General features: G+C 43.4%; 1 protein-coding gene across 5 annotated transcripts in view; it reads left to right on the forward strand.

Moving 5' to 3' along the window:
• Positions 1 to 14,973, forward strand: part of LOC122536622 — a 52,876-nt gene extending 37,903 nt beyond the window's left edge. For all 5 annotated transcript variants that reach the window (XM_043669111.1, XM_043669114.1, XM_043669112.1 and 2 more), the window contains 2 exons: positions 10,354 to 10,490; positions 11,398 to 14,973. In XM_043669111.1, the coding sequence (XP_043525046.1) occupies positions 10,354 to 10,490; positions 11,398 to 13,824 (2,564 nt within the window). In that variant the 3' untranslated portion in view covers positions 13,825 to 14,973. The remainder of the gene's footprint in view (positions 1 to 10,353; positions 10,491 to 11,397) is intronic.
• Positions 14,974 to 16,474: the final 1,501 nt, after the last annotated feature.

The following is a 16,474-nucleotide window of genomic DNA, read 5'->3' on the forward strand; positions in this document are numbered from 1 at the left end:
GAAACCATAAACAACGATCTCTTATTTCGACGACACTCGCTCGCTCGCTACGTCTGCCGCGTTCTCGTTCGCAATTGCAGTCGAACGTGTGATAAACTACGTTCGGCGAAAGAATACGTTAGCCTAACCCGAGGAGAAACTAGAACGTTTCTACCCAAAGATAAAGCCATAATTTGTCCGAGGATTGTCCGTTTTGCGCGAGATACTAGAGGATTTCTCGAGTACAAAGACACTCGCCTAACTCGCCGTTTTGAAATTTCGCTACAGTAGATTTCGATACGCGTCGCACGTAGTCGATTTTGACGAAATTTCGTATAAACGTTTAGTTTTCGAGAAAAAAACACTTGACACGATTTGTATTTCTTTTTTTTTTTTTTTTTTTAACTGGCAATCGTCGATATTAAAAGAGTGAAAACTACCCTCAAAGTTGGTATGCGGAGCATATTTTGTTATCACGCAAATATCTCGGAAATTATTGAAGCCAATTTTTATGTGATTGATGAAATTAATGGTCTTTTTGCTTCTGTTTAAACAATATATTTAAATCTTATTTTTTACAAGTTTCTTCAAGTAAATGTCAATAAATTTTCTTGCATATTTGTTTATGAAAACTGTGTATCGAAACACAAATTATGGATAAAATTGAATCTCGATTTTTAGAAATTCTTCGTCAGCATACACGCTTTCTCAGAAAGTATATTGAAATAATCGAAAACACTAAACTGCACTACGTTAAACCAATATTATTTATTTATTCGTATTCTGTATTGAAGTTTTGCCATGTGCACATACTAAAAATCTAACAATACAACCTTATTTCACGATACGTCTAATAATCTAATAGCGTATGGTACAATTCAAAACATGAGTCTCTTTTTCCTTGTTGTTTTCTACAAACTACGTATTTGTGATTCTCCGCGATGTTAATTTATTACCACACGGTTTCATTTCAAGAATATTAAATGAAATAACTGTGAAATAGTCACGTTTAACTAATACAGTCACGTTTAAATGACTAACGGCGTTTCCTACAAAATACTCTGTGTGTGTGTGGAAAGTTCGCACAGGGAAAAGAAAACAGAGGAGTTTTCGACGAAGATTGTCCAAGGAACTGACAGGCTCTCGCTCGCTATATTAAATTCAGGAGCCCGAGAAAGTTCTAAGAACCGACTAGGCTTTTCGCTTTCGAACGCTTTGAATTTTGAAAGTTCCCGCGCCGGCCCAGACGAGGATAAAATCGTTCGCCGATTTCTAAGCGAGTAGTCTACTTCGAACGACTACTTAACCGATCCGTGTCCGCTTAGAGCCGAAGTTAGAAACAGGCAGTACTTCATCGGGGATCCATCCTCTCACGGACGCTCGAGTTAGGCGGATTGGGGAAACTTACGAAGTTCCTTGTGGCTAGGATAGAAACGTTACTCTGGCTGAACAGAAAAGAGCAAATATTCACTAATAGGAATAAGAATAGGCCACGCAAACTGGACACCTATTCCTATCTAATCACAAACACAGAGCCAAATATCTGTGACACGTGCAATCTGCCTAACTTCATTGAACATATACAGGGTGGTCACTGAAAGACTGAATGATATAAAACAAAAATAACTTTTATACATTTATTTGGAAATATAATTAACCTACAAGAAAAGAAAAGAAAAAAGATTGAAAATTAATGGGTTATGACTTTTTCAAACTCTTTAAAACTTTAGTTTCTCAGTGACCATTCTGTATAACCGTTTGTCTCAAATATAAAGATAAAAGGAACACAACTTTACGAATTCACTCAAAATGCTGCAAAAAGAAGGTGCCGGAGAAAAAGTCTTTTAAAAAGGATCATACCATTTATTATAGTCATACCCGAATTCTCATAAAACTCACCGTGGTTATAATAGAGAAGGTGGATGTAACCCTAAACGTTTAATTACAATAATAAAAAAAAAAAAAAAACGTTACTCTGGCTTTCGAATCGAATGAAACGATCGATCCGTTAAGCTGCAAAGCGACGTCGAATCGCGACAACGAGTGTTGAAGAAAATTAAACAAATTGCAGTCGTGCTCAAGGATTACTTAATTATTATCCTGCTTTGCGGTCGAGGCAGGGAAATTCGCACAGATAGCGGGAACTTTCATAATCCATTAGCCACGCTTATGCAAATCGTATATCTTATTTAATAGCATCCAGAGAATAAATTCGCTTCGTCCGTTGAATACTGCAAAGAGAGTCCTATTTGCATGTTTATCGAGGGATTTAACAAGGAAGACGAAATAAAATTCGCACGAAGAATTTCATTATGGAAGATACAATTTAAGTGTTTTTACAACAGAAAAGAAGAGGAGAAAAAGGAGAATGAAAAGTAATGTAAAAGCGGAGAGAAACACTTTCAGCCAGCGAGTTTTCCACGAGAATTGACTGTAAGATGGCACGCAGGAACCGGGACGTCGAAACAGGAAATATCGTCTGATTTATAAGCCCTGGGAGTAACCGCCGACTACCTGGAACGTTCGTCATTCTGTCAATGGAACGGTTTCCCCGGGGGTGATAGTCTTGCATACGCAATAACGTTAAAAAATCGAACGACTTATTCCGTTCTGTCAACTTTGAAAATACCGCCGAAGGGAATATTATATTATCAGGAAAATCGATGTGTGCATAAATCGGAAAAACCGGAGTGCGTTTTACAGAAGAATGTTCCATTTCTTTTGTTCCGAGACAAAGATCTCCGTGAAAGTGGATGTTCGTAAACGTGGACAGGCGTCGATCTGATCGAGAAAGGGATGATCTACTGCGCGAACATTTCGTCTCAAGTCTCGACACAAAATTTATACTGTCGAAAAATTATTATCAAACTTTGTGAAATTTATTACTTGTCAAGACATTTTGAACTAGCTACGTGTATAGATCTTGTTTTATTGTAGTGTAAATAAAAATTTTCATCCAGCTGACTACAGACGATCGATTACAGTTTAACAATAATTTAATCCAATACACAGTGGTTTAATTTAAATATGAGGTGCTTGAAAGAATCACTCAAGTTTCAATTTTGAAATGAATAAAGTCAAAAAATACACGTGTCTGACCAAGAACAGATATTTAAGTATCTAATGCATGATTTAATTTGAAATATGAAGTACTTGAAAGAATCCTTTCAATTTTAGAATAAATAAAATCAAAAAGTATACGCGTTTGGGGATCAGGCATTTAAGAAAATACATACATTCTACTAAATAAAAATATTTTATTATAAATCTACACATACGTATTAGCTAAGTTACTAAAAAAAAAAAAACTCCTCGTTTTCCGTAATGTTAAACTTTTGAAATATTTGAAAAGCAGAATTTAACAAAAATGTAATAATAAATTGCTTTAACGAAAGAACTTTGGTAACCCAGAATCTTAAAACTTTGATGAAATAACGACTTCTTCGAAACTTTCGACCAAACCTTGAAACCTTAGGGAATGTTAGAACTTGTAAAATACTTTTTTTTAAGAAATACGGATTATTTTAATACCAAAGAAAAAAAGAAAAAAATTACATAATACTTGCATCGAAATTTCCAATTTTTTCTGTCCAAAAACTCGTGGAGTTTCAAAAGTAGTAGAAGACAGTAGTTCCGCTAAACGCTTTGAACTTCCCAAATCTAACCCAAACCTTGAAACCTTAGGAAATGTTAGAGCTTGTAAGATACTTTTTTTTAAGAAATACGGATTATTTTAGTACCAAAAAAAAAAAGAAAAAAATTACATAATACTTGCATCGAAATTTCCAATTTTTTCTGTCCAAAATCTCGTGGAGTTTCAAAAATAGTGGAAGGCAGTAGTTCCGCTAAACTTTCCTCCCGAATACAGACCCTGATCTAATTCCCAAAATAAACTTTCACTTTTCGAGAGAGGAGAACCGACTATAAATTAAAACACGTGTAACTATCACCGAAAGGAGCGAAACTGAAAATAGGCGCGAGTCTGACCGAAACAGGTTTGTTCTACTTAAACTTAAGCTATTGCGAGTTGAACTCCATGCCCAAGAAATATTCCAAAACGAGCGTGACAAGGTGAAATTACGTGAAAGAAGAGTGTGATCTTGCTCTCGAATACTCTCCGATTGCTGAAGCAACCACGAAACAGGACCAAAGGGACGGCCTGCGAAGGCGAGGACAGACAGGCAGGCACAATAAAACGCCAATTAGCGTGCTCGAGAACCCGAGTGCCAATTCATCATTCGTCGATCTCGTTGGAATATCAACGGCGGCCAAAGGAATGCTCGCCGAGGCGGATTAATCTTCGCGCGGCAAGCGACGAGTTAATTAACGCCCGGTTATAAATACGAAAGGCAATCTGCATTATGGTAATCGGTTCCTCGAGTTTCCTCCGCGAGCTCGCCGCTCGTTGTCGTCGTCTCGTCCCTCTCTCTCCCTTTCTCTCTCTCTCATTCTCTCTCTTGATCGTGATAATTTACACAGGATATTGGCGTGATCTAATTTCGACCGCTGGCAGACGATCGTGTCTCGTTCGATTACAAACTTGCGAGCTCACGGCTTGCGACCCACCGTGCAATTAAGCATCGACGATCGCCACTTGCCCTGGTAATGGGGTTACCCCGTCGTACCTGAGAATCTTCGCGGCTTCTGAGAAACTACCTCTCATCGCCAATGACAGATTAATTCTCGTTTCGAGTCGAGGCGAGTGGATGGAACGAGAGTAGCATCGGACTAGTAAGAGCGTCTAAAGAGTGTGTGTCTGGCAAGAAATTTGTAACACGATGCTTTCAGGGCAGCCAAGAGAGAAATTTTCATTGCTCCATGAGTGTAATGACAAAATAGCAAGAAGTATGGTTATGATCCTCGATTATACCCGAAAGCTGTTTTTGAATATTTCCTTACAAGTGTTACAAGATGAGTACCTGATGATAGTGTTTATGTGTGACACGGCGCGACACCTCGAAAAGTATCGTAGCAGACGTAATAAGCATAATTTGTAAATATAAATTTAATTTGTATTTGTATTTACAAATGTAGAATATAAATTATATTTATAATTATAAATATTTATAATATAATACACATTTGCAATATAAATATAAATTATAAATATTTATAATACAATATATATTTGCAATACAAATTATATATATATTTGCATAATGTATATAAATATAAATTAATTATAAATATAAATATAAATTATAAATATTTATAAACAATAATTATAAATTTCAAATTATAAATATAATTACAAAATTTCGCAAAGTGTACCAAAGTTACCAAAGGGATATCGCGATGCTCAATGTACAATGCGCTCGGTTTCGATTATAGCATCGCATCGTCGTCAGTAACATCGAAGCTTCCTCTCCTTATTAATTACTTTCTTTTCAATTAAACCTAAACCACGCGAACGTGCGTAAACGGGCAATTATCACTCTCTCTACTTTAACTTACTAACACGAGCTTTTTTTTTTTTAAATAGCTCTTTACTGACGCTAAAACGATTAAAGACGCGTTATTGACTCCGGATTGGAAGGACCTTCCGATCCGACAATAATCCGCGGCTCGTTAACATCGAGCGTAAATACGGCAGGCAAACAGGCGCGAAGTTTTCCTGGACGGGGACGCGGGGGATCAATCAGTCCGGGCTTACGCGATTTCTTGTCCCGGGGACAGCTCAAAGGGAAGGGAAAACACAGCCTACGGCCTCGGTGGGGTTCGTTTGCATCCGCGGGACGCAATTTCCATTTTTCAAAGGGGCCAACGCGGAACGCGGAGCCCGCCCCCTGGATGGAAACTCGACGAAACCAAATATGCGGCTCGCGCCGCTGCTTTGATCAGCTTCTTCTTCTTCTTCTTCTTCTTCGACGGGGAGAAAACGTGACGCCACTCTCCTTTTTCCATCGAGCGTCGTGCTCCAACCTCCGCGTCGTTAATGTACGTCGTCTCTGTTTATGTAGCCTCTTCCGGTCTAATGCAGTTTTGCCATTCGACAAAACCTTACCTTGCCCTTGTGAAGTAATTAATATAGAGCAATGATGACCGAACCTATGACCCGCGGGTCAGACACTGACCCACGCAGGCTTTTTAAACGATCCACGCGTTGATTTTTATAAACTTGTCATCGTATATATAAAAGAATTTTAATTATTTTTCGAACCTCTCTTTTCAAAAAATGTTAAGAAAATTACAAGTGTTCGGTTGGAGGTTAAAAGTGAGAAATAAATGCATAATTGTGTTTTATGGAGGATTTACGGCTTGGTTATGTATACATGTAGGTATTCCAAGTCTTAAATGTTATTATATGAGTTAGTTGTGTCTAAGAAATTTTATACAGCGTTTACGATTAAACAGATGTAATAAACACTAAAAAAACTCACTAGATTCCATTCTCAGAATGGTTAGCTTTGCCAGTTTTTTTATATAATAAAAGAGAGAACAGACAAATAAAAAATATTGAGAAATAAAGTATATATATCTAATGTATGGTGCAGAGGTGACTGGGCATGATGTCACCCCTTTTATATCAATTTGTCGACGTCGACATTTATTTCTTGCTCTTCACTTGCAAAAGTAAAAGTTGTCAAACAAAAAGGAAACGTAAACTTTTTAGAGGATTATAAAAGTGAGAAGCAAAAAAAAGTAGTTTTTAACCATCCTCCCTTCCCCTCTTACAAGTGACGCCACTGACTTAGTGACCCACGAGCTAGTACTAAAAAAAATAATGAACAAAATTTGACCCACTTCTCAAAAAGTTTCGCCGTAACTGATATAGAGCGTTCGAACGTTCGAGCAGGAAGGGAAAGAGGGAAGGACATCCAGTTTTTGTTCTTCGCAGTTGCCCGCAAAGTGGCGCCGACGACACTTTCACTTTCACATTTGACTTTAGTTAGTCCAAAAATATTAATATAAATGAAAATACTTGTGACAACCATATCAAAGTATTCTACACACAGAGATCGCTATAATTCTAAACGATAACTAAACCAGGTAGATTTATATACACTCGTGTTTCTGTCCAAACAGAAATTAATATCAATTTTGACGAGAACAACCGTATCATTTAATTCAAACGATAGTTTGAAATCAGTCACATCGGTCAGGGCTCGATTGTTATAGTACATTAATAAAATAGTTAACATGGTACAGTGACAAATATTGCACAGTTATTTACGAAACATACATAAAAATATTATTTCTAACTGTTATTTCAAATATCCCGCTGGGAAAATGTTCACCGAATTCTTGAAAGCAAAGATTCGACTAATTATATGGTACATTGATAGAATTAAAATTAGTTAAATTAATGACAAAAATTGCACAGTTATTTATTAAAAATAATAATCTCTCTTACTGTCGTTTCGAATGTCCCGCCCGGGGAAAGTGTTCATTGCACGCTTGAGTCTCTCGCGTTAATGCGACCGTTTTCTGCTCGGCACTCGAATTAATTGGCATCGTGTTTAGGAGATAAGGTTGGTCTTAGCCAGGATGATACACTTCAGAAGGGCGCTCCTCGACAGGCGGACCTCGTTAAGCGAATCTCGATGAGGTTCTGAGTCGCGTCTGGAGACGACGAGTTGAATGTAACAATTCGCGGAATGTCGATCTGCGATCTTTCCAAGGAAACGAATCTTCCAAAAATCGTGCGACAGTTTTTGAGAAATAATTCTGTGAAAAGCGAAGACAGTGTTGGACGATGTTTCGCGAAATGCAAATGGCGAGCGAGCGTCACGATTGGCGAACACGTTCTTCCGTCCGTCGCAAATGTCACCCCGACAGAGACCTGACATTTCATCAACGCGGAAATCATCTCGAGATAAAATAACTTCGCCGCGACTGGCGAAAGGGCGACCGGCGAAAGGTTCTCAGACAATTGACACGGAAATATTCAAATCGCGTACGTAACTCGGAACGTTTCACTTTGGTAACGTGAACGCGACATTTCGAGATTTCAGATAACAGATAAATAGATAATTAGAATAAACGATAAAGAGAAGTGAAAGAGATAGTCAGACAAGTGCCATAGGATAAGAAAATAAATACAGAGATTAATAACTGAAAAACTTGTGGATACTTCCAATGAGCCGAAACGTTCGACACGTCACTGGAAAAACTTTGTCTTTGCATGAAACGAGAATATACGCGTCTTGCAAAGCCAAATTTACGCCCTCAGCATCGCGAAATACGACGCTTGTAAAAGTCACCTATAAATACCATCGCGCATCCCTGGTTTGTTTATTACTTCTCACATCCCTCTCCGTTATTGCTATTGCCCTTGCGCGAATAACGCGCGAAGCACGCTTGAATAGGCGTGTCGCGCGACAATTTGACAAGATTAGTGCCATTTGCGATTTGTAACGCTGTCCGAGCGTCGCGATTTGTCAAAAGAGAAACAAAAGACGGAGTATACGGAGAAGCTAGAGAAGGAAAAGAAAGAAGAAGAAGAAGACGAAGACGAAGAAGAAAAGGGGAAAAAAGGAGAGATAGTGGGCGCGAGATTTAATAGGATCGAAATATCCGTCGGTGTCCAGCCGGAAAATCCGAATTTATGAACCGCCGGAAGGATTTAATTTATTTAAATTTCCGAGCGGCCAGCTCCCCCCCCCCCTCCCCCTCCCCCTTCGTGTTTTAATCCTGATTTAGCACGTGGCTTTTCTTGTTGCGCCATGTAACGGCTTAAGCGGCCTGTTATCACGCGGCTGCTTATAAAGCGCGCTCACGCGGCCGATGAGTGGCCGAATTTCGCCAGTTTTCCAATTCGTCACCACAGAGAACGCGATCGAACAATTTTTCTTTCCGCCGATCGAGTTGTCTGCCGAGTCTTCGCGTCGTTTTCAATGTTTCACGCCATTTCTCTACCAACAATCATTTTCGGACCATTTTTGTTTCAAGCTTTGCACCCTACGAAAAGGAAAAACGAATCCGGAATAAAGGAATAAAGCTAGGTGTTCACTGGAGAATTGAAACTGTCGCGAGTTGCTCTCGAGAGTATTCCACGCAAATGGTGATACTGTTCGAGAGCATCAACTGTCCCTTCCGACGAAACGGAAAACAAATTTGAGAGTGACCAGCACATCTGCTAAGCTAACCTCGAAGCGTAACGACGCCAAGACGAGCACGGGGCTCGCGTGTTCCCTCTAAACGCTCGACGAAGAGAGAGGAAGTCGCATTAATCACCGGAGAACCGGCCAGCGGACACAATGGGAAAACGTTGCGTCGGCGAGGTGCGTCTAATCGTGCCGGGTGATCTCCGCCTGGCCGGACGATCGATCAAAACACTGCGCGCGACGAGGATAAACGAGAGGAGGAGGAAGGAGGCCAGCGTTTCGTCGCGATTTTTCATTTGTTTCGCCAAAGGCGTGCAAGAGGCCTTTCGTCGGCTGGATTAGGCCGCGCCGGAACTTTATTCGTACCACTCGGTTTAAGTAATTGGAAGGGTGATTTATCACCCGGTTCCTTGACGCACCGGAAGACGAAGGGTCAGAGATTGTTGCCTGACCAATGATCGATCGTTTCGATAGGTGCAACCGGACGGTCGGTACGTGATTAAGCGATTTCCGCGAGAAAAACGAGCCAGCACGGAACCCGACGCGCAGTTCTTCTTCCGAGGATCGAGGTATTGCAGAATTGCACTGCAAATGTTGTTTTTCGACAAGTTAATTGTATTTTCATTACCAGCCAAGTTCATTCTAAATCATATTGTCATTATATATCTTGATAGCCAACATTTCAAGGTTTATTTTTAAAAAAATTCGTTTAATTCTGTGCAGTTACTTTTTTGGAGAGGGGGGAAGTATCGTATCAAAAATGGAAAATAAAAAAAAGCATTTTCGACATATTTTGCTTTTTTATTACCTTTCTTATAGAGCTAAGAATGCTGTTCAAGCAAGAGGAGAGTTATGTGAAGCGTGTGGGGAAGATGCTGCATTTCATTTTCCATTTTGGATACAACAAACAAGTTGTGTAAAGAAAGTCGACAAAATTCACGTCAAAGGAAAAACATAAAACAGACGCAAAGAATCCTCCGAAAGAGCCTTTTAAGATCTGAGAAATCCCTCAGAGAAGGAGAAACAAGGGATGCTACTTGAAGACTACAAATGGGCAAACTGGAAGTAAAAAAACGCAAATCAATCGAGCTATCGAACGAGCCGGTAGTGTATGTAATCGTGTAATTGTATATTCCTTGCAGTTGTTTTGCGAAAATTATTTGTGACTCGACCCAATATTTTATCTCCTCTGAAAGACACGGGTGTCTGATTGATTTTTCTCGAGAAACTTCGATGCTTCAGCGACTCTCTCAAACTCTTGATTATTATTACAAAAAATTCCATCTCTACGATCGAAGATTTCTTAAGATTTCAATTCGGTTTGCAGGTCAGAACGACATCAAGAAGCTGCGCAGGGAGAACGAGCAGCTGCGCAGAGAGATATGGAGCCTGAGGGACGAGTACGACAAGCTCGAGGAGATACTGAAGAGGCAAAAGTGCCGCTCGGAAAGCGAAGAATACGAGGTAGCACGGTTCAAAAGTTCCTTCCTTTCGAATCCGGACGAGGGGAGGATGACTGATCGATTCGTCGATTTTCCGGGGTTTTGTTATTTGATTGATAACAGCAGCGTTGTTTTCGTCGGCGGAATCCCCGATTCGAGGGATACCGATGGAAAATCGATGTAGTCGGCGAGAACAAGCGTCATAAATTGTCCATTCTGATGTCGAGTATCGAGAAATATAGTTAGAAATATTTAGTAAAAAAAATTGTATACGTACAGGATGGAAAGAAAAGTTTGTCCGCGGCTAGCTAGCTTTTCGCATTGTATTCTACTCGTCACGAAGATAAAATTTTCCCAAGGAACCGTAGATCCTATAGAATAATTCTCCTGAAAAAGTTTCTTAATCATTTAAAACACTGCGGACGCGTGCGTTCTAACAGCGACTTTATGATTCTGGACGCGTGGATGTAACGTTTATATTTCGAATAATATTAACAGTTAGTTTCATCATTTCATTATTTAGGCTCACACTGATGCTACAATTATGATAAATCAAATGTTGGTGAAACTTAATGCGAAAATTAATGTAAAATAGACAACCATGAAGTCGCTGTTAGTACGCATACGTCCGCAACGATTAAGAAACATTTTTGCCATTATTCGAGAGAACTATATGGTTCCTATATGGAAAAGTTTTACCTTCGTGACGAGTACAATACAACGCGAAAGAGAAAGAAATTCTTTTGTCTTTGAAATTTAATTTTGCAGCGAGGTTCTTTACACGTATCTCCATCAAATCATCTACGACAGCCAGAAACAAACTCTTCCTTCCCACCCTGTACGTACAATTTGGTACAAAGATTCCACAGACAGTGTCATTCGAAATTACCGTGAATATCGCGTGATCGTAATTTCGTGGATTATTTCAGGATCGCTCCGACGAGGATGACGGGCTGCGATCCGATTACTCGTTCGAGGAGGACGAGGAGGAGCTCAGCCAAGACGGCGATGAGGCCGCCAAAGAGCAGGACAGACCCGAGCAATTAGAGAACGTGGAGAATCAGAAGATCTCGACGGAGAAGATGGCCAGCAACGGGCTGCACCGACTGCACGTGGACTTTGACGACCTGTCGGTGGTCGACGAGGAGGAGGAGCTGAAGAGGGACAGGGACAAGAAGGAAGTTCCCACGGAGAACGTTCCGCGACCGAACGAACAGAAAAGTCCGCATTCCATCCTGAAGCCGAGACAACTTCACGAGAACATCCCGTTTTATCCTGGCGCCTATCAGCCTCCCGCTTACTACGCCGAGTGTCCCTTCAAGTTCCCAAGCACGCTGAACCTGATGATGCCTGCCAACGCGTCGTCGGTGATGCTGGCCTCTCCGTGTCCGAGAATGAACGCGGAGCCGATGGTCCCGATATCGAGCCTAACCGAGCCAAGCGTGGACGAGATCGACGATCATCAAATACTACACGCGCCTCCGGCAGGCTGGCAGAACAACGTCGTGACGCCTCAAACGCAGGTGAGGCACTCGTTCGGAACGATCGACCTTGACGGCGTACCGAGTATGCAAAGCTTCCCTGGGATTCGTCAGGAGCAATCGAAGCAACAATCGTTCGTACCGACTGTCGCCGGTTTCCCCAATTTCCCGAGCTTCCCTCGAAAGAGGGGCGCTAGCTTGAGGCTGTCGAGCAACCCGTTCAATGCGACGTCCACGTTTGGAAACTCGGAGAAGATGATTGAAAACGGCTGGGACGTGAGCCTGGCGAATTTATCGAACGTTGGCGACGGGAGGAAGAACACCGAGGCTGAAGAGAGTCCAGGACCGGTGTCGGGAGCCGAGAAACCGAAACACTTTTTCGCCCCGCTGTCTTCGAAGTTGTCGAAGAAACAGATGGAGGAATCCTCGCCGACGATCAGCAGTTCTGGAACCGGCTCCACCGTAGTGTCCAAAAGTCAGTTCACGCCTCGGAAGGGATCGGCCGATCTCTACGTGGACGGAGCGATCCCGCGCGAGGACAATCGCACGCTGGACGACAGAAGCGGACAGAGGACGTTCTTCAGTATAGACAACTTATTGATCGCCGACGCGAAGTCGGCCACGGTCAATCAATTGACGAAGTCGTTGTCGTGGCAGGATTTGCCGAGCAAGTGTCAATCTGGCGGCAAGCAGCAGATGTTGACCCGGAGTGACAACACTTTGGACAATATATCGGACTCGAAGCCTTACAAATCGTACCTAAACGTGACACTGAGGACGCCGCGCGTCGAGCAGACGGTCAGCCCTGACACCCCGGAGATCCCCGAGCTACCCACGGTGGACTATCGGCTCTTCAAGAACCCCTTCCTACGAACTTTCGACCCGACCGCTAGCTACGCGAACCGGAACAACGTCACCAGACCCCTGTCCGTTCAAGTGAACGACGACAGCCTCTACTACTACCCTCCGCATCCTCAAGTGTCCACCTTTGGCAGAGTCCCTCTCGCGGACAGGTACAGAACGGCTCAACAGTCGGACAAGAACCGTCTCTTGATCCCGTCCGATCAATTGATCAACGGGAAGCTAACGTCACCGACGAGCAAGCCCCAGATCCAAGTGACGTCGTTCGAAAGACCGAGCCCCCATACTCTGGTGGGCCCGTCTACCACATACGAGTTCAACCCCATGCGCAGGTTGAACGCCAATCCATACTTGCACACCCAGAATTTGTACCAGAACGTGCCGTTCGTTCCGCGAGGAGGTTTGTACGGGCAGAGAGGGATGATGTATTACAACAACCTGGCGCTCAAGGTGCCAGCACAGACGCAGACCTCCATAGACGGTGACTCGCATCAAGAGGACGAGCACGCGCTGTCCCACGAAGAAAGCGCGCCGAACACGCCGAGCGGGCGTAGAAAGAGGGCGGCCAGGAAGGAGAAACCCGCCGCCCCGTCGCCTGCCGTTCAGAGGAAGTACAAGAAACAGAGCAGCGTCACGTCGTCGGAAGTGGTAGAGTCAGTGACGCGAAAGAAGCCCGCGAGGCCGAGTACCACCACGACGACCACGTCCGAGGGCCAGGACGACAAGAACGAGAGCAGATCGTCGTCGTCGGGTCAAGACTCGCCGAAGAAGGAGCAGACGAGAAGGGTGTCGCTGTACTTCAACGCGAAGAAGAGGCCGTCTCTGACCTCGGTGAGAACGGTGAGAAGCGGCAGCTCGGACACTGGCCGAGAAAAGGAGGCGCTAAACTCCGAGAGGGAGAGGACTAATTCTGTTAGCAGCCGAGAGATCGGCAGCGGAAGGAAGGCAAGGAAAGCGAGCACCAGCAGCGGGAACGTGCCTTGGTGCGCCTGCTGGGGCAACGGGTGTGTTTAGGGAGCCGGTAATTGGTTTTATTGGTGGCACCGGGCTGGATCTAATTAAACGTTCGAGTTTTGTTTATGTTGCGGCCTGGCTTATCAGCGTGTCGCCCTCGGCTTTCATTTTGGAGCGGACTGACGCGGATGGAATGTCTGCCGGTGCGAGACGGCAAGAGCGAACGTGCATTTCGATATCGTGAGAAAAATTTGAAATAAATAAGAGGACACGCGCTGCGACTACGACGTGTTTAGGAAAATGTAGATCGGCATCGTTGAATCATTTTAAATGATTCTGTCGTTTGGGAAAAAATTTCTTCTCGAGCTGTGAGCGATAGAAAATTCACAATTACCGTAGAGAGTAAAATAATTTAACAAGAGACATTGTATTGGAAAATACGATATGAAACAGAAACGAACGAGTAACATTGTTCAGTCAGAAGTTGAAACTTGAAGGAAAAGGAAAGAGATACGTAATATTTTATAGAGATCGTACCGATCTAATAAACTCGGGAAACGATCGACCGTGGGACGAGTGGTTTCTCGTAAAGGAGTAACCGAAGGAAAATATTGAACATAGAACTGGCACAGTCCAGGAGGAGCAGTATCGACCTTCAGCGTAACTAGAAGGCAACCGCTGCAGCCAATGGGGGAGGTCGTAAAACTAGCGCCAGGCGGAACCAGGACACCATAAAACCCGTTACCCCGTTCAGGTGACAGTTGCAACCGTGGTGGTGTTCTAGCCAGGAATACAGAAGCACGGGTCCCTGCCCTCTGCGCCGAGTTGCTCGAGAAGCAAGCGAATCGAATTAGGGGATTAATACGTAACGATGTCAGACCTGCCGCGTCGATGATCGCCTCGATAAAAGTTTCGCAAACTGTGCCAGAACCATCCAATTTTGTTATCGATCGCTCTTAGCCGATTCCAACGGAACAAAAGGGATTTTTCTTGTTCGTCCTGTTCGTTCGATTCAAGCCTTCGACGTTAGGTATTAAGTTCTCGGAGACACGTCTGTGCATTTATCGTAATTTAAGGTCGAGGAGATTAACGTATCTGAAGACGAGATTAAGAGTAATATGTCCTTTTTTGTATTTTTACGTAAGATTGCTTTTTATCTACGATGTAACCTCCAAGAGATGTAAATAACAATTCAGTTTCGAAAGTAAAGTTTTCGTGTGATGATTTCGTAAAATCGACGGAATGACGAAATGCATTTGCCCGATGTTCGATTCCCGAGTCGAACTGAGCGGCAAACGAGAGCGGAAGAAGATGGATCGATTCTTTCCAAAAGACCAGAGTGTACATCTATTCCCTCGGCTGATCCTTACCTCGAATCCACGCTTTTGTACGTACGTATCATAAATATTAACAAGCTGAAAACACTCGATTATTCTCCATCTCGACTCCTCTCTCGATACTCGTAATTTTCGACAAACCGCCGCGATACACCCTCGTGTTTTCGCCGAGTCATTGATCCCTCTTGGTATTAATTCATCGAATTATTGATTATTCGACGCAACTTATTCGCAGGAGCCCCATTTATTAATGGGGTCTGCAACGAGACGAGGAGAGAGAAAGAGGAGAGGGGGATGGTGAGGAATAGGAGGAGCGGGCGCGCAAGCTAAAGGTAAAGTTCGCTCTCGGCATCCTCCGCCGAAGCGCAAACTTCTGCAGCGTTCTCTCCGTGTCCGTTATTCCACGCCATCCCTGCTTTTACCCTCTCTCTCGAAGAACCACGGAGCGGAGGGGGGAGGGGGCAGGGAAGAAATTTAAAGAAATCGAGAGAAAGGAATCGCCCGGGTAAATTGAATGTACTTACAATTAAACGCGCTGCCTCTTCTTTCCTTTTCCTTTTTTTTCTTTTTCTTTCTTCTCCCCCTCCCCCCTCTCTGCCATTCCGCGGCGAGGAAAGTTTAAGAGCATCGGGAAGAGAGAGGATGCTACGAAATGGAAGCCGGCCGGAGATCATTTCTTTGCGAGAAATGCTCTTTGATTCTTTTTTTTTTGTTTCGTCTCGATGAAGCTGAGATGGATTGTGCCCCGCGCGCGAATTTATATCCGCCGCTTTAATTTCTGGCTTCCGGTGGGGATCTATTCCGGTGGTCTTTGAGGTATTCAATTCAATTTTAATCGTCTACTCTCGGTTCCACGGACGATCAAAGCGAGCTGGAGACAACTCAATTTAAAGAATCGATAAACCTAGAAATGATAAATCTCACCGGTCGGATCGGAAATGACCTTGAGAAGCCGTCGACTACAGCAGAGTCTCGCGGGCTGTAAACTGTAAACTAGGTAAAGGCGAATGTTCGCGGCACAATGGCGGCACAATGAAACAAAGCTCTCGGCGGCTGGAAACTCTGCCGCTCGCGAGGAAAGGCGCGGGCAGGTTGCAGTGTCAACGTCGACGAGGGTGCACGCGGTTCGAAGGGGTGGCGGACGCAGAGTATGGAGACAGACCGGCGCAATTAAAATGCAAATTATCTCTTTTCGCGCGGCCATCTTTCCAGAAGAGGCTGGCGTGCTCGCAACCCTACGCCGTCACCGATTAACTTGGAACTAATTTACGACGACGACGACGACGACGATGGCGGCGAAAGCGACGCGAGACGTTTTGTTAATACGGGCCAACGTCATTTGCAAACGTCGGTCGAAACGTCGGTCTCTTCGT

This window comes from Frieseomelitta varia, unplaced genomic scaffold, assembly GCF_011392965.1.
Source record: "Frieseomelitta varia isolate USP_RPSP 00005682 unplaced genomic scaffold, Fvar_1.2 scaffold_856, whole genome shotgun sequence".
NCBI classification, from domain to species: Eukaryota; Metazoa; Arthropoda; class Insecta; order Hymenoptera; family Apidae; genus Frieseomelitta; species Frieseomelitta varia.